The 24,825-nt window shown below is 38.1% G+C and overlaps 1 protein-coding gene across 1 annotated transcript; it reads right to left on the minus strand.

The window, feature by feature from the left end:
* Nucleotides 1-39: 39 nt before the first annotated feature.
* On the minus strand, nt 40-24,825 carry RAB5A (RAB5A, member RAS oncogene family). Its single transcript, XM_080917322.1, has 6 exons — nt 24,569-24,825; nt 20,408-20,662; nt 5,784-5,935; nt 5,204-5,326; nt 3,560-3,653; nt 40-1,375 (listed from the first exon to the last, which is right to left on the minus strand). Exons 2-6 carry the CDS (start codon nt 20,568-20,570, stop codon nt 1,260-1,262), a joined length of 648 nt encoding a protein of 215 aa, XP_080773448.1. The 5' UTR covers nt 20,571-20,662; nt 24,569-24,825; the 3' UTR covers nt 40-1,259.

The raw sequence follows: 24,825 nt of genomic DNA on the forward strand, positions 1-24,825 counted from the left end.
ACTCAGTGTTGTTTTTTACACCACTTTATTCCAACCTGAGCACCTCAATATAAAACTAAACACTGGTGAACTGTTTTCCTTACTAATCTTGAGTTACTGTAAAATTTACAAGTTCTGCTAGCAGATCAACGCTTAAATAGATTAAATCATCTGACACATGGTAGATTTCATATAATGAAAATACCTAAAATAATTAGTGCAACATACTGATTAAAATAAAATGGACTTCAAAAAAACAAGGCTTCAAGATTATTACTAATAACATTGTAATACTTATGTTACAAACTGCAGGTACATTGTTTATTATGGTTTTAGCCATGTAAGAACAGCAAAGCCCCTTCCTTTTATAGGGGAGAAAGAAATAATTAGCGATTTAGTAACTGTACATTTTGTATATGTTTAGGCAATTCTTAAATATTACAGGAAATAATAAACATATGGAGACTACAATGCAGTACTCTATTTACAGTACAGCTGAAGATATTTAAAATAATCAAGTTTGAATGTACATAATTGTTAGTGCACTGACTAATCATGTCCAAAGGGAAGCAGAGCCCCCTCCCTATTCCAGACCGACCTCTATGTAATAGCCAACAGTGATTAAATAGAAAGCAGATACCTGGTTGTTTCCACTGTTTAAAAAGAAGCTCATATGAAGGGACCACTATCCGTTAAAATACATTTATCAGTTTGTATATTCCTAAAACAGGATGAGGATACATGTGACTCTTTTTTTCAATCAAATTTTAAGTAACAGGACTGAATAAAATTAAGATGTCACCAATATTCCTTCTTTCTGGAGATGTAGGACTGTTTTCTTGGGATTACTTTATTAATATGTGAAATGTAGACTTTTTTAAGACAATCAAAGAAGTTACCATTTGCTTGGCTTTTGTTGCTAAGCATAGATATTTTTAGTCTTCTACAAATGTTTTTCTAAAGCATACATTAGTAATTTTGAATCTTCCATACCTATTATCCCAGCTTGGAGACTGGGTGGGTTAACAGTGGGTCAATACCCACTGGAGATGAACTGTTCCCCTGAACTCTCCAATGGAACAAATGTACACACAGTTCTCATTTTCCTTTCTACTCCTGGAGGAACACATGCATGTTATTAAAAATTAAGTTCAAAACACTCAAAATAATTCAGTATTAGAAACTTGATTCTACCATAGTCTCTTTTCGGAAGTCACACTGGGCTGGCTAAATGCTCCCAATTCCATGGTTTTTGCCATTTAGGAAGTTCACACTGGAGTTCAGTTACTACAACACTGGCTTCTGGCTGGTTGTGCAGGCTCAGTAAGGTCTACTCCTCGTCCTCTGGCCGAGTTTGTGCCTGGATTCTGTGGTTCATTCTTCGGCAGCTTTTTAGCTGAGAAATAAAATAAAATCATATTATTCATATTAAGATCATTTAGACCTGCTTATTTATAATACTCACCCAGTTGGGTTATCTCTAAAGTTTTCTGTGACTGATTTCAAATGTTTATTACTTACTAAATGCCAAAAAGCAAAGCAAATAAATAACCCCCCCCCCGTTGATGTACTAAGGCAGCTTAATTTCTTAGTATTTTTGAAGTAGTAGGTAGAGGCCAATTGTAGATATAACATTTAAAGTTAAAAATAACTAGAACTATACACAATTCTTCTATCAATTCCCATAGAAATCACAGTTTACTTAATTACTGGTACTTTATGTTGTATTAGGACTAGGCAAGTCCACTACCAATTGGCTACACTTAGCCTGTTTTATAATCATTAAATTGCTATTGTATACAATCTGCTGGACTTTAACTACCATGATTCACTATGGAGAATGAGTTTGAACAACCATTTAAGTCCAGGAGTTAAGACTAGCCTGAGTAGCGTTTCAAGACTCCATTTTGGGCCTGGAGAGATGGCGCAGTGGTCAAGAGCACTGACTGCTCTTAAGAGGACTTCCAGGTCCTGAGTTCAAATCCCAGCAACCACATGGTAGCTCACAACCATCTGTAATGAGATTTGATGCCCTCTTCTGGTGTGTTTTAAGACAGCTACAGTGCACTTATATACATGATAAATAAATCTCAAAACAAAAACAAGACTCCATTTTGGAGAAAAAAAAAAAAAAAAAACAAGCAAGACAAACGCTATCACAAATAATTCTAAGAACAAGTCAGGATGTGATCAAATTCTATTGCCCATCTGAATCCTGGACCTTGATTTTGTGTTCTAGGAAATCTGAAGCTCACACATGTTAACTATCACTAAGCCCCCTACTTTCCCTCATTGGTATTATCTTTAGAATTTAAGTTGTGGAAAGCAGGCCCGGTAAGCACTGATGTTTGGGAAGAGAACCTCCACTGAGCCACCCTAGAAATTGCTCTAAAGAAGGTTCATAAAGCACAATAATAATAAATGTTCAGTCAGATATATTTACAAGCAATGCCTAGTAGTAGGTAGTAGGTGTGGGGAAGTATATCATGAAAATTAGCCTGGTCCTCAGTTGAGCTAAGACCTGAGACCCTGAAGAGACTGCAGGAGCTTTGCCTGCTCCTGGGTACCACGCCCTTGTCATTAGCCACAGCCCCCCATAGATTCATGGCCATCAGTCATGTAAAAACAATGCCCCAAGCCCCTAAATACCCATCGCTCTGAAATCTGAGGGCCTAACGCAATAATCCCATGTACTAATCCAGCCCAGATATACACCAAGCCCAAACTTGAACTCAGCTTCAACAAAATACCGAGGAAAACAATCTTCAAAACTAAACAACACTTGACTACCATTTATACGGTCAGGGGTCTGATCCTTTTCCCAGATGGGAAAGAATCTTTATGGAAAAGGGAAGAAAAGGGAAATCTGTGCTAGTTTTGTCTTTTCATCCCTGTATGAGGTATGGCGAGTGTGTGATGTATACTTAGGACAGAAAAGGCATCAAATTAGAAGGCTTAACACTATCCACTGTTTCAGGCATCCACAGAGTATCTTGGAACATATTCCTTACAAATAAGAGGCACTACTTTTCAGTACATCTACTTTGGGAAAATCTACCTAGGTAAGATTAACTTTTAATTCACCTCTATTTTATAACCAAACATTCACTGAATTCATGAGTGAATATAAAATTGACATCATGTGGCTAGCAATGGGGTTACCTCAGTGTAGGTATAGACTGCTTAGCAAGCTGGAGGTCCCAAGTTTAAATCATACTATTGGAAGGGGAAAAAAAGTTAAAGAAAGGAGGAGGTAAAGAAGAAAGAATGGAAAAGAAAGGAGGAGAGAAAGGAAAGAAGAGAAAGGAAAAGAAAGGAGAAAGGAAGAAAAGGAGGAGGATGAGAAGCAGGACGAAAGAATTAAAAAACAAAACAATATGGAACCTCTTAACTTCCAATCCAACTTCTTTTAACCCTTCTCCCATTCTGAGGAAGGGCCTTTTTTGCTCAGGCTGGCCACAACATTCTTTACAGTATTCCTAAGAAAATACTGCTTCGTAAATAAAAGCTAAAGAATAGTATAATCAAAAAGTTTTAAAGAGCAAGAAACATTTTGCTTTTCATTAAATATTAATCTTACCTATTGCCATAAATATTTCATTTACATTCATTGATGTCTTAGCTGATGTCTCCATGAATAATAAGCTGTTGTCATCTGCATAAGACTGTGCTTCCTGAAAGAAAAAAAACCCTTAAGCATATATTGTATACAGTTTATTTTATAGATTTCCTTATCTGATTTCTATTACTAACAACCAGAGAATATGCTGTAGCAAAGGATCAAAGAATGGGTCAAATAATCCACCATGAATATTTTTTATAATAACTTTTTACATATTCTACCCCTACTCATCAGATGTAAGATTAAACCTAATCGCAATAAAAACTGGGGCGACAGTGTACTTTATTCTCAATTTTCTTCAATCACAATGGCAACTTCTACTTTTTATGGAAACCCAATGTTTTAGCACAGGTAGCTACTGAATTATATCCTCATGTTTAATTTTTCAATGACATGCAGCAATGAAATTCAAACTACATTATGAACTATTTCCTTCAAAATTACAAACTGTCCTATATTTCTGCCATGTTTTCCAGTTTACCTATATTGTGGCCTTTGACCCCCTCAGAACAACTGAGATCCCTTTGAACTGTTACAGCACAGGGCCACTTTTGAACAAAACCGAAGTTCTCTAAGATGTTTTGCAGGGAAGATCTGTTCTGGACAGCATGGCAAATAGTAGACTTCACATGGCCATCTTAAGAATTAAAACAGTTAAAAGTGCAAAGTGCTCTGCTCAATACACCATGGTAGCTTCCTCTATCTGCATTTTAGCAATGTCATGAGGAAAGAGTCCCAATAAATATAAATAATTTTGTAAATATGAACAGCATTTACTGTTTTGTGATGGAGGACACTCTGAATTAATTGTCTTTTAAGATCAAGCTGACCTAAAACTGTGGCAATACTCCTCCTACCTCTGCCTCCCAAGTAATGGGATTATAGGGGTGCACTACTATGTCTGATTCAAGCATTTTTACATAATACATACATATATATATACAGTACATGTATTTATCTGTATGTATGCTATGTATATTTGCAGTAGGTATGTGCCAGTCAATATGCATGTGGAGGTCAGAGGAAAATCTGTATTTCTTTCCCTCCAGCACCTGGGTTCTAGGCAGAGAACTCAGCCTTTTAAGGACAGCTATGCAAACGTACATGAGTGCGCGCACACACACACAAACCTGTCTGTTTGTGTGGCAATGTATGTAGTATATATGTACATAAGGTAGGAACAACATTAACTTTTTTTCAGGTGTTGTATATGAGAGTGGAGGGATGGACGGAACAGAACAGTACTCCTGTTATCTTTCATAAAATTAAAGGGAAGAGACAGGGTCTCACGTAGCCAAGACTGTCCTTACCCACTCCCCACACCCATCCTCTTCCATTTATTTCCCTAGTACTATGTGTGCTACTATGCTTGCCTGGTTGATGCAGTGGCTCAGAATAGAACCCAAGGTACATATACATGCTAGGCTAGTTCTCACTATCTGTCTATCTGTGTCTATCTGGTCATCTGAGCTATATCCATGACTGCATCAGAAAAAATATTTTATGTATTACAGTTTTGTATGTTTTTTTAAGTCTGTATTTTTAAGGTTTAAAATTACTTTAAAACATAAGGATTTTAAGTTAAAGTAAAATTCCACATACCTGAAAGTCAACAGCTCTTTTATTTGCTAAGTCAGCCTTGTTTCCTGACAAAGCTATCACAATATTAGGACTTGCTTGCCTCTGGAGTTCTTTAACCCAGTTTTTTGCTCTTGCAAAGGATTCCTGTTAAAAGAAAAGTTATTTGGCATAAGCTCAAAACAGAGTCAGAAAGCATTCTCTTTGAGATGAGATTTAAAGACTCTAGTGCAGTGGGTTTAAACCTTCCTAATGCTGAAATCCTCTAATACAGTTCCTCACATTGTGGTGACCGCCAACCATAAAATTATTTTGCTGCTACTTGTTAACTGTAATTTTGTTGCTGTTGTGAATTGTGCTGTAAAAATCTGACATGCAGGATGTCTTAGGCAACCTCTGTGAAAGGTCCCCAAAGGGGTGACCCTGTGGTAAGAAAATTTTAGTGCCATGCCATTTAAGGCTCTTTCATTTTATAGATCACTCACAAAAGCTTTGCAGGAATGTTTTGACTGTCTACAAACAGATTTCCAGGAATCTTTAACCAAAGTGTAAGTACTAAATTATTATTCAAACTGGCTTTAGGGTAGTACGATTTTATACCCACCTCATTTGTGATATCATACACAACTATGGCTGCTTGTGCTCCTCGGTAGTACATTGGTGCTAGACTATGATACCGTTCTTGACCAGCAGTATCCCATATTTCAAATTTTACTGTTGTGTCATCAAGACACACAGTTTGGGTTAGAAAGGCAGCTGAAAAAGAAAGCATCTATTAGTTTTTTCTCCTTTTTAATTAAAAAAAAAAAAAAAAAAAGAAAAGAAAAGAAAGAAAATAAGACGTCCAACCTGGCCTGAAATTCACTGAATAACCAAAGATGACTTTGAACTTTTGATCCTTTTCTCTTTATCTCCCCATTGGTGCCGTATCACAACCAGTTTATGTGGTACTGGGGACTAAACCCAGGGCTTCATGCATGCTAGACAACTGCTCTACCAATAACCACATCTCAGCCTACCAACTTCACATTTCAGGTATTAGAACTAATCTAGAGATTATTGAAAGTAAGTGGGAGGAGCTGACAATGTACCTTTATAGGTAGAGTGCTTGCCTAGCATATACAAAACTAGGTTAAATCCCCAGTAGCATGTTAAGTGAGTACAGTAGTGCATGCTGGTAATCCTAGTCCACAAGAGGTAGAGGGCTAAAGATAGTATATATAGTATATAAAGTATAGTAGTTCAAAATTAGCATTAGGTATATCAAATTCAAAGATACCGGGTCTACACAAGGCATCTCAAATCAACCCAAATCCCACAGTACATAGGTTATATATACACAAACTATATAAAAAAAACTTGAATTCCTAAAACAAAGCCTTTACAGAGAACTGGGCACAAATACATACTCATCACTTCTTCAGTACAGATTTGATTGTTAAACATAATACTGCCTCTTTTTTAAAATTTAATTGTTTTGTACCAATTCTTTGATTATATTCTTTCCCCTCCCAACTTTCCCAAGATCCTCCCTATCCCCAAACTTCATGTTTTTGCTTTCAAAAAAGGAAAACCAAATCAAATCTAATAAGACAACAAAAACAATCACACAAACCAACAACAAGAAAAACAACTAGAAAGCATAAAAAAAAAAATTACAGAGTCCATTTTGAGTTGGCCAACTACTCTTGGACATGGGGCCAGTCCTGGGGTATGGCTGATAGTCTCCAGTGTCACCCAATGAAGAAAACTTATTTTTCCCTACAGGTATCAAGGGAAAACAGCTTCTTCATTGTTAGGGGAAAAACTTTTCCTTTTCCTTGCCGGGGCTATGTCTGATTTGAACTTGTACAGGTCATGTATATGTTGTTAGTCTCTAAGTTTTTTTTTTTAAGATTTATTTATTATATGCACTGTAGCTGTCTTCACAGAAGAAGGGGGTATCAGATCTCATCACAGATGGTTGTGAGCCACCATGTGGTTGCTGGGAATTGAACTCATGATCTCTGAAAGAGCACCTGGTGCTTTTAACTGCCAAGCCATCTCTCTAGCCCTATATACATATATAGTATACAGCATAGCTCAGAAAACCTCAGGTCACCAGACTTTTTCTTATCGTTAAAGAAAAGGTATTTCTTTGAGACAAACTCTTTACAATGCAGCCCTGGCTGGCTTTGGACTTAAAGATCGATCTGTCTGCCTCTGCCATAGGAGTGCCAGAATCAAAGGTGTGCCATCATGCTCAAGGGTCATTTTTTATGTTTATTTTGTGTTGGTATATGTAAACAGTCTTTGCAAAGCAGTACAAACTTTTCTTCAGAGCCAGTTCTTCAGCGCCTACCCTTCTTCTAAGAATATTATTTTCTTCCCAGACTTTTTTATTCATCTTGAGATAAGAGTCTCATTATGTAGCTCTGGCTGTATTGTAACTTGTTATGTAGACCAAGCAAAAAGGTAAAACAAAAAATGGGGCTAGAGAGATGGCTCAGCAGTTAAGACTATTCCTTGCTCTTATCGTAGACCTGGTTTCAGTTCCTAGCTACCCACACGTTAGCTCACAATCACCTGCAACTCCAGTATCAGGAGATCTGAAAACCTATAGCATCGGGTATATGGTACTCAGACAAACATGCAGGCTAACACTCATATCATAAAGTAAAATTAATACATCTGTGTACCATGTATGTGTATAGGTCAGAGGACAACTTTTAGGAGTTGGTTCTTTCCATCCACTGTGTGGGCTACACTGATTGATCTCAGGTCAGGCTGTGTGGCAATAACCTTTGTTTTTATTCTGATTCTAATTTCAACAAACAGTACCTACCTATAAAAGAATACTTTATATTCAGTATGGCGATGCAAGCCTGCAATTCTAGCTTTTATTCACTGGAAGCAGTAGAATCATGAAATTGAGCGTAGCCTGAGGTTAAAGCCATACATAAACATAAGGGTTTATAAGAACATAGTCCATGAATGGAGCTATATGTTCTTGTGTTTTTGTGAAAACTCCAAGAAAAGAAGTATCTTATGACTTCAGTTTTTTAAAAAACAGAAAATTGTTTCTGAATTATGTTATGGTGCCCCTTCTAGGTGTAGCAGATCACACTGAGTTTACTTTAGTTGATCCATTACAACTGGCAATTGTTATTTGTTTTTTTTTTTTTTTTTTTTTTTTTTTTTTTCAGAGCTGAGGACCGAACCCAGGGCCTCGCGCTTGCTAGGCAAGCGCTCTACCACTGAGCTAAATCCCCAACCCCTTGTTATTTGTTTATATGCCTCTGTGGAAAGTTTTTCCTTGTTTTTTTTCCACATGCATCTTGTCCTTGTGATCTCAGGAGAACCTGAACTCATAAGAACTTTATTCTGGTAATTTGTTTGACCCTCAGGGTATAAACTGCCTGAATAAAGTTGGCTATTACAAGAGATTTTAATCCATCTTGTTTTAGGCTCCACTTTTCCACTGCCTTTAAAGTGGTTAACAGGGGTTGATAATTTAATTTGGTTCATTATGAGCCCTCAGTTTCCATATAAGTCCTTTCCACAACACCCTGATATTCCTCTTTTACTTTAACTTTGGTACTAGAATATATCCTACAGCATATTCCATTTTGTCCTACTGTGGCAGCACATGCTTGTACTATCAGCATTCAGTATAGTCTGGGGCAGAAAGACTGCCCTGAAATTCAAGGCCAGCTTTGGATATCTATTAACTTCCAGGCTTGCTTAGAATGCAGAATGAAATCCTATCTCAAAAAGTCAAGAACTAAGCTGGAATAGCACCTGCTATCTGAGCACTCATAAATAGGATTGCTACAAACTTGGGGCCAGCCTGGGCTACATAGAGTGTTTCAGGTCAGCTTGGGCAACAGAATACTCTGTTCAACACCCTTACCTCTAGAAATCTCCAAAAAAACAAAGAAAACATAAAGTGTGCATAACTAGAAACAATTCTTAGCCCATGGACATAACTGCCAAATTACACTGCCGCAACCAACTCCAGTGCAATTATCAAACCAGTAAGTTATAACAAAAACCATTCAACTAGGTCATTAAGATGGCCCAATGAACACAAAACAGTAGCAGCAACAACAATAACCAAGTTCCATTACTGGAACCCTTATGAAGGAGAAAGCCGTCCTCTGCTACTGTGTGGCACAAGTATATCCATGCATACATGAACAAAGAGAAGAAAAAAAAAATTAAGACAGCCAACCTTCATAAATGTTAAAAATTCCAAGTACATTCAAGAAAACATTAAATACATTGAATAAGTATTATCCAAAATAACTCACCAGCAAATTAGAATTCCCTTCAGAAGCAGTAAACCATTATAATAACAGTTTAAAACAAAAATCCCTTTTATCTAGATAATCTGTGAAAAGCATTGGAGTCAGTTCTAAAAAAAAAAATACACCAATTATGCCATTTATAAGCAAAAAACTGGCAGACCACCTAGGAGCAAGGCTCTAAGGAATTCTGATTCTGTGAACCATAATGCCACTAATTTAGTATTAACATTTAATATTTCCTCTATAATAAAATTGTTATTGAAAATTATTTTAAACCTACAAGTATCAGTTTAACTAACACATGAGTTCTTGACTTGTGATGAGCTAGTAGTTGTACAACTGAACACTAAATAAGCAAGTGAAACTCCCTGGAAAGTAACAGGATTCAAGGAACCACAGTAAGAACAGATCATTGTCAACACTCTGTGTCACCCCAGTCAGGATCTGCTCCTTACGTGCTCCCAAAGCTCTTTACATGATGCTTTAAACTTGATTCTTCTGATGCTGGGGTTTAAACACAGGCACTCAAACATGCTAGGCAAATGTTCTATCTATCTGACCAGTCTTACTGACTTACTTATTTTGTTTTGTTTAAGGATAAAAACACATTTGTTTTTATAACAGACTTGTCTCAGCTTTCTAAATGTTAGGGATTACAAGAAAGTAAATAAATAATAGCTGAAACTATAACCATTGAGTCTACAAAAACCCGGTTCCCACTGTACTGTTCCAAAAGGGGAAGAAAATATCCAAACTGATGCCATCAAAAGAATAACAGTTAACCTCTCCTAAAACTGCCTAATAAAACACGGGAAACAGAAGAACTACGGGAACTAAAGTGACTCTACCCACAGACAGTTATTTGTAATGCTCAGGGATTCACACACACTAGCCACACACTCTACTTACTACTAAGCTACATCCCCAGGCTTCCAAGTTATATATCAAATTCAAGTTAAAAATTACCTTATTAGACTTAACAACTAATAATCTGTAAGATTACTGGATTTAACTATACAAACAAATCTGAGACCCTATGTTTTTGAAGCATCTAAAAGGCACTGATGAATACACCCAGAAAAATTTCTATGGTGAATGCAAAGTGATTTTTAGTGTGTATAAAGTTCCTGGAAGCTAAGCATGGTGCCATATGCGTCAAGAGGGTGAGTTAAAGGCCCATCAACTACACAATGAGACCCTGTGCACATCAAAAGCCTATATGTTGGCCTGTCTGGGTGATCCACTCTTCTCAAAAATATATTTCTCTAACAACACAAAGTTGGGGCTAAAGAGATGGTTCAGCAAAAAAAAAAAAAAAAAAAAAAAAGAAAAAAAAAGTTCTTACAGAAGGTTCAATCTATTTCCCAGCATTTATATAGCAGCTCACAAGTATTAATAATTCCAGTTCCAAGAAATATGATACCCTCTTCTGACCTCTGTAGGACCTACAGATCCAATATTAATAAAAAGCAGTATCAAATAGTATTTTGTCAATGTTCAAAGCAGCAATGTTCATAACATGTAAAATATGGAAGCAAATGAAGCTATCAAAAAATGGATGTCCTAGGCATGATGAAACATGCCATTAATTCTAGCACTCAGGAGGCAGAGGCAGGTAGATCTCTGTTGAGTTTGAGACCAGCTTGGTATACACAGTGAGCTCCAGACTAGTCAAGGCTACATAAGAGAGACCCTATTCCAATAAATAAAGATGGATTGGCTAGGCTGAAGAGTGCCTAAATAGAGTCCTGGGCCTAATCTTCTACACTGTAAGAAGAAAAAAGGAAATAGAGGTATAATCCCAAATGTTTATGACCTTCTGCAGTTGAGAAACAAACAGAATGACTTGCTCCTAGCTCAGCTTCCTGGGTACTAGAATGAAGTCTGTAGAGTCCTTTAAGGCAGTTAACTAGCTAGGACTCAAGCTAGTCATGTTATCTAAACATTAACTACCATATGCTGGAAATGCTAGTACATGGATATGATTTTAAGATTTATTTTATGTATGTGAGCACACTGTAGTTGTCTTCAGACACACCAGAAGATGGCATCTTCTTCCAGAGGAGCTGGGTTCAATCCCCCCCGCCACACACACACATGACAGACAGCTCACAATGTCTGTAACTCCAATTCCAGGGATTGATCCTCCTATGGCCCCTATAGGCTCTGTATGCGGACATTACGTATAGGCAAAGCAAGCACACATACACATGGAAAGATGTTAAAACTGATCAAAAAGGCATAGTAGTACACACTTATAACCCCAGCAGTGAGAGCTGGGTAGGGCAAAAGAATGTAAAAAAGTTCAAGATCACAATCATCCATTTGGGCTCAGAGAAAGATGCTAACAATTAGAGAAGTAATCACAAACTGTTTTTCTTGATTATTTTATTTTATATGTATTTTTTTATGAGAAGAGAAAGGAGAAATTAAAACAAAAAAGGGGGGAATAAGAAAAATGAAAAAGGAGAATGGAAAAAGGGAATCAAGAAAAAATAGAAGCAAGGAAAGATGTTGAGAGTGCAAAGGAGTACTAGAAAATATCTTGATGCTAATTCCTAGCAGAACCAGGAGAGGACAAATAGTGTCTTAATAAAGTAGAGATATTTTGAAATGCTGCATTAATGACTTTGCTTGTCATCTAATTACTTATCTGCTTCCCACTTCCTAATATTCTGTTTCTTGCTCTGTTCATCTGATAATAAAGTCTTTTTTGTGGTTTAAAAAAAAAAAGCCAAGCCTTAGTAATTACTATCTTATGAATTCACAATTCACGGGAAAAGTAAATACAATTAACTTGCTTTAAGGGGTTATAGCTATATGTGGACAGTGGAAAATGTTTACAAACACTTAACTGCAAATGATACTTTTTGTTACAGGCTGAGATTTTTACAACATATAAGTGGCAAAAAAAAAAAAAAGGTATGAGGCTTTGAAGCTGGGGTGATTTAACTGTTGTTTCAGTACCTAGGTGCAGTTCACAACCACCTATAATGGTAGTTGAAAGGTATTCAAAATGCTGTCTTCTGGCTTTCTCAGGCACAAGGCATGCAGGTGGTGTACTAAGACACATGCAAACAAAACATTCAAATGTATTTTTAAAATCTTAAAAAACCAAACAAAACAAACGAATGAACAAACAAACAAAAACCCCCCAAAAAACAGGGCTTTGCTATGTAACTATGGCTGACCTGTAACTCCTTACAAAGACAAGTCTGGCCCCAAATTTGATAGTTATTCACCTGCCTCTGGCTCCTGAATGCTGGGATTACACTACTTCACCCAGTAGAGACAGGGAACACAGCACAGATAAATGATTATGGGTGGTGGCACATACCCATGTAATGTCAGTACTTGGGAAACTGAAGTATGAGGACATTTTGAGTTCCAGGCCAAAATAACAAATTAACCTCCCAAATCCATCAGATTAACAGTTACAGGTACTTACAGGAATTAAGCCAAGATTCCCATAGAAACTAGAAGTGTTCTAAGGGAGAAAACTTATGAAAAGACAGGAACCCTTTAAATCTCAGTCATTAAAGCTTCTTTTGGTTTTATAACCATATGTAATAATCACATTACAGAAATAAGTTCAGGTGCAAACATTTGAAGATGACATCCATTATTGGATTGTAACCTGAAACTGCAAACAGAAAAGCGAGAGGGTTAAATGTCTAACATTGGAGCTGGGGACACAGCTCAGCAGTTGGGTGTTTTGTATAACTTACAAAGACCCTAGTTTGGTCCCCAGCACCAGGAAGGGAGGGAGGGAGTATATGTGTGTGTGTGTTGGTTAAGAAAATAAAACAAAAAATGAGATTGCAAGTATGAAAGAAAATACGACAATAAAGAACATTGAGAAATTTTACCATTAACAAATAAAATAGAATAGACATGTGGCCATTATAAAGAAAACCAAGGAAGCTCTTCTGTTAAGATATTTCAGTAGATTGTATGTTCCAAGAGACCTACCTGCATTATATGGTGTCACACTACACTTTTCTTACAAGACTGGTACGGACACTGTAACTTGAGCCTGGTCCTTCTTTCAAAGCACTCAAGCTAAATCTTGACTTGACTATTGTCAAGGAAAGCCAGCTTGCTACAACTGAGCTCAATTCTCGGGACCCACATGGTAGTAGAAGAGAACAAACACAAGTCGTTGTCCAATCCCCATATATGCAACCACATAAAAATAGTTTGTAACATAATGTATATACGGGGGAGGGGCGCAGAAACTCAGAGCTTCAATGGCAAACAATGAAGTTAGGTACCTTGGAGACCCACTGAAAACCTTAATTCCCCTACCCCCTTTTCCTCTTTTAGGCAGGATGTCACTATGCTGTCTTGGCTAGCCTGGAAAAAGCATACTATCACCCAGCCCTTTTACCTCCTTTTTCTAAGGCAACGGTTTTTGAAAGCACTTTCACATTATTTTAACTGATACATAAAAAGAGGAGTCAACAACTTTTAATTATTTGATTACACAGCACAACGCTTGTAATGGGCACTCTAATTTTCTAGTCTCAACTTCTTGCAAAAAAAAAAAAAAAAAAAACAAAAAAAAACCATACCCCAATCCACAAACAACAAAAAAATCCCACACAGGCAATTATACAACAGTTGCACTGAAGGACCTGATCTGAATTAACTGCAAAAATCCAGGCAAAACATAGAAGTTACTGCCTTGGCTTCTTCACCTATAAAATTTTGTGCTTTTATACAGCCATACTAATGCACCCTTGAGACTTAGAAATGTGTGATCTTAACAGGTTAAATTGTTTTTATAAATTAACACCATTCTGAAATTTACAAATTAGATACAAATACAATATGACCCCAAATGTACTGCTAATTTATGATGTTTTGTTTTACAAAGATAAGAGTGCCATTCCCCCATCCCTGTTATTTTGGTACTAGGAACTAAGGGGAAATGTGATTTCAAGGCCTATCCCGACTGTACAGCAAGAATGTCTCAAAATAAAGGAGAGAGGAAAAAAAAGAAGAGAAAGAAACCAAGGGATCAGTGGAGAGATTTGTAAAGTACTGGAATTATTTAAAGTCCAAAGATATCACTGGACCTAAAAAAAAATTTTTTTTCAGCTACTTTGATAGCTGAAGAGGAAGAATCTGCTGTTAGAATTTACAGTGGCATAGAGCTTCTGGGGCATAGTGGCTATATATTTCAGGAAAGACAAGGAGATTCTGAGTTCAAGTCACCTGGAACAAACCAGATCCAGGCGTGGTAGTACACACTTTTAATCTGGGCTACACCTCCTGCTGGAGACCTACATAAGGACAATAGAAGAAGGAAGACTCTTCTGTGCTTGCTTGCCTTGTGGGACTCAGCATATGCTAGATCCTTGGACTTCCATTAACATCTGCTGTTGACCATTGTTGGGGAGTTGGACTACAGACTAAGTCATCAACAAATTCCCTTACTATATAGAGACTACCCATAAGTTCTGTGACTCTAGAGAACCCTGACTAATACAGAATTTAAATCTTGCTCTAAGCAAGGAGTTCAAAGACCCTGTCTTAAAAAACAAAGAGGAAAATAAAGTGGGCTGGACTATAATTCAGAAGTAGATTACTTGTTTAGCATGGGTAAAGCACTAGGTTCAGTTTCTAATGTTAACAATACATAAAGAAAAAGGCCCATGATACGAACAAAAAATCTCTTTTTGATGGGTTAGTAATTAAATAGCTAGAGATTATGCTTACATCAAGATAGCTGATAAGAACAAAAACCTGGGCCAGCAAAATGGCCTTGGGTGCTTGGCACACAAACCTGATAACCTGAATTCTATCCCTGGAATATATGGCAAAAGGAAGTTTTAGTTCTCTGACCTCCACATACATGCCATGACACATTCAAAATACTAATTAAATAAAACAAACCAAACAAAATTCCAAACCTTCCAAATGGAGTTGAAAATGTAGTTTAGGTGGTAGTAATTTACTTATCATATACTAACTCATGGGTTCAATCCCCATCATTGTACACTCATTGTGCAATTTTGTGGCCTCTAATTCTAGCATTGGGGAAGAAGGAACAGCTCATCACTACACAGTAAACTCAAGGTCAGCCTGGGCTATAAGAAACCCTGTCTCAAAAACAAATCAACCACAAAAACTTTCTTGAATTACTGTTTCCTTTTCTGAGAGACATAACTTCAAACTTATTTCATACTTGAGGCTGGTGTTGAACTTATCCTTTTGTCACCTTCCAAGTGCTGGGATTACAGCTAACACATGTGATTTCAAGTAGTACAGTGTTTGAAAATAGGGAATAAACTTCAGACAATCTACTATGCCCCAGTATACGACAAAATGGCCAAATGAACAGGCAGTTTACACTATGTTAGGTCAAGTTAGTCTGCTGAACATTTTCAAATACTTGACCATCACCAGCTCCCTAACCCCAACAACACTGAGACAGGTCAAAATACTAATACTCATGATTTATAATGATTCTTTGCAATTACCACTTTAAGAGGATCAAAAAGATAAACAATTGACCATATCCTATTATATTTTGTTATATTGGGGCTGTGGGGATTGAAACTAAGACCTTATGAATGCTAAGCAAAAACTTTTTGTATTTTTTGTTTCGTTTTTGAGACAGAGACTGTGAGTCCTGATACTTTAATGAACAAGCTGGCCCCAAAACAGATCTGCCTGCTTCTGCTTCCCAAGTGTTGGGATTAAGTATGCACCATCACATGCAATGTAAAAGAACACCTGGGGCTGGGAATGAAGTAGCACAGCGGTAGAGCACTAGCCTAGTCTACATGAGCTTCTAGGTTCAATCCCAGTACTTATAACAACTCGAAACAAAAGGTGTTCTTTGAAAATCTTTATCCGGTTCAATACTTCATTTAACAAACTAATAATGAAAAATCAAATTTCTACCAACGTTTAATACAACCTATAAACCCATGGATATAAGTTCTAAGAGGAAATAATATTATACATTACGATAACATTCTTTCACTTAAAACCAAGGACACCATACAGGAATTTTATTTTTGTATTAAAAAACACAATAAACTAAATGTGGTGGCTCATTCTTTTAGCCTCAGCCCTCAGGAAAGCTCAGGCAGGAAGATAACTATAAGGGCCTGGGCTACAGATGAAGATCTTCTCAAAACCCAAACAAAAAACTCAAAGCCAAACAGCAACAACAACAAACCTAGAAACAAAGTAGTTTAAAAGTATCCCTTATTGCTTAAAAAAAGGGAAAAAAAGGTATTTCTTGTTTTTAATGAATCAATACAATATATTAAACAAGGTCTAGCTCTCAAGACCTAAAATTCAGGACTAGTCCCAACAACCCTTGTTTCAAATAATAAATTCTTACCCACATCTGGGTCAAAAAGCAGGGAATGGTAGGTAGAGAATCTGGGTAGTGAAGGCAGGACAATCAGTTGAGGTTAGCTTTAGCTACACTGTGAGTTCAAGGTCAACCTGCTCGACAAGTAAGATCCCATCTACACAAATCCAACCAACTAACCAGTACCATCAACACCAGTAAGGTGAGTATGGTGGCACACCTCAGGAAGCCAAGGCCAAACTACTGAGTGGAGGCCTGTTTGTGTTAGAGACACAGTATCAAAACCAAAGCAAAGACAAATAAAAGTACACATAAATATAAAATTTCACTTGGCTTCTTTACTAAAAAATAACCTTATTTTCCTGTTAGTTTTATTAAGGTATTATAGTGAGGTCCTAGGTGAATATGTGTGGTTGACATGGGTATGTCATGGACAATACCATGCGCAGATCTCCATAGCCTTAGGCTCAGAGGAACCGCAAAGCCTTCCTTAAGGGACTGAGGTGTAAGCTTTAGCAGTGTGTAGAAAATTCCATCGTAGTTTGTTTCCTTTGGGATTTTTATAGCCTGATAACTGTTCCCATACAGACACTTCTGTCTTCTTGATCCAGTTGTATACCAGAAACCTTACCTCTGTTTACCTGCATGTACTACCTCTACTCCTTGCTCTGTTGTATGCAATAACCTGCTTCCATGTTCATCTCTATAATAAACATGCTGAGCTTCTGGGGGTGCTCTGATTTCTCCTCTAGAGATCCCAGTGCAACCAATCCCAGCTATTTCCATGTGTCTAGAGTCTGCCTTTTCATTTCCTCACCGCCTCAGCTAGCAAAGAGAGAACAGGTATAACTGAAGAACAAAAGTCAAATATACTTCATAATACATGCACATACTGTTTGACAACTATTGTGTTATCTATCAAGGGTGGGTAAAAAAAAGCACCTGATGACCTGAGTTTGAGCTCTGAAAATGTATTGTGGAAGGAGAGCCAGCTCTAGAAAGTTGTCCTCTGTCCGACAAATATATACTGTGGTATATCAGTCAATACACATGCAATAAATAAATATCATGATAAATAAATTAAGGCCAGTGGAGATTATCTACATAAACACTGCCTTAAGAAGCAAATAATACAAACAAATATCCTGGTGTGGTGGCCCAAGCCTGTAATTCCAGCAGGAGGTAATAAGGTTATGAGTTTAAGGCCAGGATGGGCTACACAGTGAGTTTGGGTCAGCCTGGGCTACATAGTAAACTCTTGTCTCTAAAGCAAAATAAATGAAATTAAGACAATGAACACACCCACAAATTCCTATTAACTTAAGCACAAAATATCCACACTATTTAATAAGTGATTTAATACATCATCACTAATTGTAATAAGCAGAAACTGACATACATACAAGTAGTAATCTATTTACCTGTAACCACCCCCCCCCCAGGTAATCTTCTAAAAAAATAACTCATTTGATGTTGAGTGAAATACATTTAGTCTACATGGCTGGCCACATTTGTGAAAACTAAGAAATGAGCTTAAAATTACTGAGAATTTACTGTGCCTAATTTCCCAAACTTGGCTGTAAAATGTTCATACTACCCGTGTGAATCAATCTGCATAACTAATTTCTTTAGGGAGTCTCAGGTTTAGAAAATATTAGCTTTTTACATTTCTGTATTTCATTTGTTACTGGTTTACTTAGTTCTTGTTTTTGCTATTAAGCTAGTTCTCATATAACCTAGGCTGCCTTCAAATTCACAGCAATCCTCACATCTCATATAGCCAGCCAAGTACTAGGATTACAATAAACTTTAACCACTACATGAAGTGTGTTAATGTAGATTTTATTCTATTGGGTTAAGACAGGGTCTCACCACTGAGCTTTGGCTGGCCTGAGCCTCCTGGGAGCTGGAATTTAAAGATATACAGACTATACACTGCTCTCACACTGTAAATGGCACTGTGTTTTGAGGGAGGATCTCAAAACTCATTGCCAAAGCTATTCTGAATTTCTAATTCTCCTGTCTTTACTTCCCAATTCAGAGGAATTCATGTGCCTCTGCCTTCTGAGTGCTAAGATTAAAGGGATGTCCTATCCTGCCTAGTAACTGTGCATTTTAGTAATAAATCTTGTCTAAGTCAGTAGATAATCTTCCTAACTAGGCAACCAGATTCTCATGCTATGGTGACCTGAAACTATAAAATTATCTTGTTGCCACTTTATAGCTATAATTTTGCTACTGTTATAAGTCATAGTATACATAGCTGACATATGTATACTAGGATATATGACATGTGCAACCCCTGTGAAAGGGTCATTCAACCTCCTAAAGAGGTCTCAACCTACAGGTTGGAAACCACTGGTCTAAATAAATAAAGTCTGGGCCAAAAGTTCTTACCTCTGGAAGAGCAACCAATACTAACTGCTTAGTCATCTCCCCAGCTCCTACTTTACATCAAATACTAATTAGGTATCATCCAAAAAATTATTGTATAGCATACTAACAATGCTAAAAATTACTCAGCAACAATTACACTGTTTTTTGTCTAAATACACTGACAATTTATTCTCTGTCTAGAGATAAGAACATCTGTTTTCATTTCAGGTAAAGCTGTTATTTCCATTTCATGTAAAAGGAAAATTAACATGTGACTTCCCTAACCTAAACAAAAGTAGTATGCACTGGAGGACTAAAGATAAAAACTGTTAAATAATCACTGCCGAGACATACCTTAGTTCCCACCATGCATAAAACCCTGGGTTTCATTTCTAGTATCACAAACATGGGTTGTGGTGGCCCACCTGTAATCTCACCATCCAGGAGGTAGAAGACCAGATATTCAAGGTCAACTGTAACTACCTAGCTTCTGTTCCAAGCCAACCCTAGGCTATGAGTCTCATCTTATGAAAGTCCCATCTTATCTCACTCTCCCAAAAAAATATGAAATAAAGCTGTGCTAGGTTTGATGCCCCGACTCAAAAACAAAGTAAGCCCTGTATGATAACTAAATCTGTAACCCCATACTTGGTAGGCCACGGCAAGCAGGAATGCCAAGAGTTCACAGGAAGGGCTAGAGAGATGGCTCAGTGGTTGAGAACACTGACTGACTACTCTTCCACAGGTTCCATCTGTAATGGAATCAGATGCCCTCTTCTGGTGTGCCTGAAGACAGCTACAGTATACTCATATACATTAAAAAAAAAAAAAAAATCACAGGAAGCATGGGAGATTGGGCAAGACCTTGTCCTAAAAGGAAGACTTTCTTACCTAAATAAACAAGAGGTTTAAATTTTGTGTTTTGCCCACTCCCCCTCCCCCAATTAAATATTGTTTGAGTCAAAAAACAATGACTGGTTGGAATACATCTGTAATCCCAATAATTAGGAGGTAGAAGCACAGCAGTCAGAAATTCACAGGAATTGCAGAACAGTTGAGGGTACAACAACTTGTTTGAACAAACACCAAAATAAAGTGCATTTTAAAGTTTGAGGTCTCCTAAAACTTTCTTCTTTACATGATCAATTTAGTTATTCAAAATCACATTTAGAACAAATATTAATGTATGAATTAGTTAAATAATTAAAAGGAAAATAAGAATCTCACCCCCAATGGTACTCTCTTGAAATTCATGAAATTGGCCTTTCACAAAGCGAAGCACCAGGCTTGATTTGCCAACAGCAGACTCTCCTAGAAGAACCAGTTTGAACTGGCATATTTTATTTCCAGTATTTGGCCCGTTGGGTCTTGTTGCTCCTCGATTAGCCATGTCCAAATTTTAAAGAAGTCTCTTATTTCAGATTCCTAGATGAACTTCCAGGATTCAAGGTATCACTTTTGTTTTCTTTCTGGAGAAAATACCTGTGGAAACACAAAATAAGTAAATAAATCAAGACAAAGCAAATCAGTATTATTCACATTAGTAAGTTTATTCACTGTAGTGTAATGACCAACTAACTAGATAGAATCATTTAATTTATCTTGCCACCTTCAAAGAGAAATAATGGCACACATGTTGAGTTTAAAATCACCTCAAGTTAACCTTCAGAAGGACTGTGAGGAATCTTAAGGAAAAAAAGGACAAAGTAATAAAATATGTGTATCATTAAAGCAGAAGGTAGACAATTTACAAAGAAGAAATGGGTAAGAGAGGAGGACAAGGAAGAACAATAGGAACAAAATATGACACAAATGAAAATATTACCCATAACCCACCTCCCTGTATATTAACCAAGAAAAATGAAAAAAGGAAAGAGCTAAGTTTTCTGTAGGGTGTGGTGGCAACAGCAATGCCAAACTTGGGAAGTCTGAGACAGGACTCAAAGCCATGGATAACAAGTCAAGACCTGATTGCAAAACTAAATAGCAACTAACCTTCAACAATTTGACTTTGGAGTTGGGGACTAGAAGAGTGCTTGCCCAGAAAACAGCAAACTCTAAGTCCAAAACAGACAAGCAAACAGAAAGAAAGAAGACTTGACTTTGTCCCAGTTAGTATTCTACATACTTAATAAAGTCACAACAGTATCAAGCATTATCAGAACTCTTATAAATGAGGAAACAGGCACTGAAAGGTAAAGTAACCCCACTGAGATCGCACATTAACTCTGACAGAGCAATCTAAGAAGTCAATCAAGAATTCAAATTCTAGGTGCTAGAGAGATGGCAGCTATGAGTGCTGCAATTCTAGGTGACTGGAGGTCAATTTATAGGGTGGTCACAACCACCCTTAACAGCAGCTTCAGGTGGTCTGACATCCTCCTCAGGCTTTCTTGGGCACCAGCATTCAAAAACACAAATCCACAGACATATAAACTAAACCCAAAATCTTGAAAGGAAGAAAAAACAGTTGAAAGACAGAAAAATTAGGTTAAATTGGGTTAAAGTTTTTTTTTTTTTAACTTCTATAATTGTGTGCTTGATAATGATTTCTCTATTTGGTACGACTAGGAGTGACTTACAGTAATTTTGGGGGATAGCTTTGGGGCTAACAATATATGAATTATTTTCTGTTTAATCAATGTATTTGGAAAAAGCTGGTCTGAGTGGCAATCCTCTCCCCTCTGTTTAAATAGGGCATCACAAAGTAGCATTGAAAGGCTTCTTCAGGTTTTTAAGATGTGCACCCAGACACCTAATCTTGGTAGAGCTGGAAAATATTTGAAGCACTCTTTCAGCTTATTTACAAGTCAATCTTAATATTTTATTTCAACCTCTTACCAATATATGGAATCTGGAAGGGGACAAGCAGGCAATCTCAGTACTCAGAGAACTGGAGGAATGAGGGCTATGAAGTCCTTCTTAGGCTAGCCCAGGGTACATAGTGACTTTGTTTCTAGGAGAAGAAAAACTACTGAATAAAGCACTTGCAGTCTATGTTTGGGTTTGGATTCTGGGAACCATGTATGGTGAAAAAAGGTGAGGACTAAGACCTGAGATTGTCCCTTTATCTTCACAAACATGCTGTGAAATGTACATACCGCCACACAGGAATACATACAAATACAAACACCATACACATAACGAGATGTGGATTATAAGCTTATTAAAAACAACATATACTAAGGATTTTCTCCCTAAAAAATTTCTTTGATCAAAAGCATCTATATTTAATTTACACTTCAAGTAAGAAATTTGTATTTCCTATAAAATTTGGATACATGTAAATACTTGAAAATGACAAATGATCTTAGTTATCTGTTGTTTTAAGACAAGGTCTCTCCGCGTAGCCCTGGCTGCTCCTGAACTCCAAGAGATCAATCAGTAGTACATTCGCCTTTGCCTCCAGGGCTATCAAAGAAAATACCACCCCTTAGCCTAATCTAGTTACTAGCTTTGAAGAGTTCCTATCTTTACCAATAAATACTGACACATTTACAGATGAGATCTTTGAACTCCTAACCAATAGCACATGAATACAACTACCATTTCAGTCTGGCATGATGGAGCTTGCCTGTTGTAGTCCTAGAACTTGAGAAGCTGAGACAGAAGCGTGCCAGTCGGAAATATTCAGCAAGGCTTTTTTAAAAACAGACAGATTAGTGGTCCAAGATTTTAATTCTAGCACTCCAGGGCCAGAAAAAGGTGGATGAATCGCTGTGGGTTCCAGACTAGACTGGTCTGCAAATCATGTTTCAAGCCATCCAGAACTATACAGTAAGAGCGTCAAAAGTAATTAAGTAAAACTCCCATTTTCCCCCAATCCATAAAACAAACCAGATTTTGAAGTGTAGTCCCATGATGCCAATTTCTGCCTAAGCAGTTTTAATTTTCAAATCTCTATATCCATTATACTCTAACACTGCATAGCAACCGTGTGAATTACGACAACATATGTAGTCTCTAATACAGTGCTTACTAAGTACACAGTGTTTGGAATTGGCAATTAAAATGTCCTCTTGGTGAATTAACTAATTAGTTAATACTTGTAGATCAATAGACTCGTACAGACTGAAAGGTCACCAACATACCTTCACCTTAAATGTTTCTCAATTGTGCCTTCCCTACAAAACAGTAAATTACTTATCCAGGACAAAACTTGTTCTGTATGCTTATGGTACTTCCAAAATCCCAGGGAAACATCAATTCTCATAAAGCACATAAACAAAACTTTGTACTTAGTTTTGTTTAAAAACTGTTTCCTGCACCCACATCCCCATAGCATTTTTGAGAGACAGGGACTTGTAGTCTAGGCAAGCAAAGAATAGGTTAGGGATGGCCTAGACTCCTGATCCTACCTCAGCTTCCAGAGTGCTGGGGTGACAGGTGGGTGCCTTCATAGTCAATGTCTTTTAAAGTGCAAAAGCTGAATCTTTACTTTCAAAGACCTCAAGCAGAGAATAAACCATGATATTGCTGGTAAGTGCAAGGGCTGGGGGCACTCAGAGTGAAGCTACTTGCTCAATGCACAGAGCAGTACTTACTACTTGCATTTTTTATTCCGCAAAAGAAACCTTTAATATGCACCTTGAGTCGTTAAAGTGGTAATAATTTTATACAGTTAGGTAGTCTTTGATTAAAATTTTTACTAGGCCCTTAAATTGTGGCAGACACTGCTTTGTTCACAACCCTATGGGTTCAAATTTTACATTAAGAACGACTCTGGGCAGTCCTCGGTATTCTGAAAGATGTCACATAGCTTTTTTTTTTTTTTTTTTTTTTTTTAATTAGTTACGTGCAAGGCAACTGATTCAGAACTTTGAATCTATTTCGGCAAGGCAAAAACTATTTCATTTGCCAAGTGTGGCAGTCGAGGCTTTAAACTTCTGGAGGTGTCAGGATGTTAACCAGCTCCCACTAAGGCCCACGGCCTGGGTTCACCACCTCCCACGAGAGACCTGAGGATCCCACCATTCATACAGCCCGGCCAAGTCAGTCAGAGGTAGGCGGAGCTCCCCAATCCCCACCTGCTGTAGGCCTGTGCTGTCTGGAAGAAGCAGAGAAATCAAACTGGGGTACCGGGGCCAGGAGCTCCGCTGGGCCCTGCGGGCGCGCTCCTGAACCACCCTCTCACCCCGGATGCGATTCGGCTCAGCGGCCCGGACAGAGACCCAAGGACCGGGCTGGGGACCGCCACGGCCCCAGGCTCTTCCCACGGCGCCATCTTGTGAAAGGAAGAGGGTGACACCCGCCGCTCCCTCAGCGGATCCCTGCGTCCCAGGCTAGGAAGCTGCTGGAAGGATGAGTCACTAGAGCTGAGGGGCCGCAGAAGCTCAGAGGCCCAGCCACAGCCCCGGACCTCGGAGACCCGCCCCAACCGCGGCTTACCTGGGGCGCGGCTCCCGGCAGCGAGGCCGCGCAACGCCCGGAGATCGGATGCGCCGCAGTTGCAGCGGCGTCGCCTGCTCGCTGCTTCTCACACTGGCCGGCGCGGGACTCCGAGCGCCGTGCCGCCCCTGCCGGGCTGCGTCTCCGCCTCTCCGCTCCGCCTTCCTCTCCTCCTCCGCAGTCCCTGCGCTCGAGTTCCGAGGACTTCTTCCTCCCGGTCGTCGTCCTCCTCCTCCCTCCGTCTCCTCCCCTCAGAC

This window comes from Micromys minutus, assembly GCF_963924665.1.
Source record: "Micromys minutus genome assembly, chromosome: 5".
In the NCBI taxonomy this organism is placed as follows: domain Eukaryota; kingdom Metazoa; phylum Chordata; class Mammalia; order Rodentia; family Muridae; genus Micromys; species Micromys minutus.

Bases quoted from the DNA above. Each gene is read 5' to 3' on its own strand.
- RAB5A (XM_080917322.1), bottom strand. From the start codon at position 20,570: ATGGCTAATCGAGGAGCAACAAGACCCAACGGGCCAAATACTGGAAAT. The intron at 3,654-5,203 runs GTATGTGGAATT...TTTTTCTTTCAG, and splicing joins AAAGAGCTGTTGACTTTCAG to GAAGCACAGTCTTATGCAGA. The intron at 1,376-3,559 runs GTAAGATTAATA...TTTATTTCTCAG, and splicing joins TGAAATATTTATGGCAATAG to CTAAAAAGCTGCCGAAGAAT.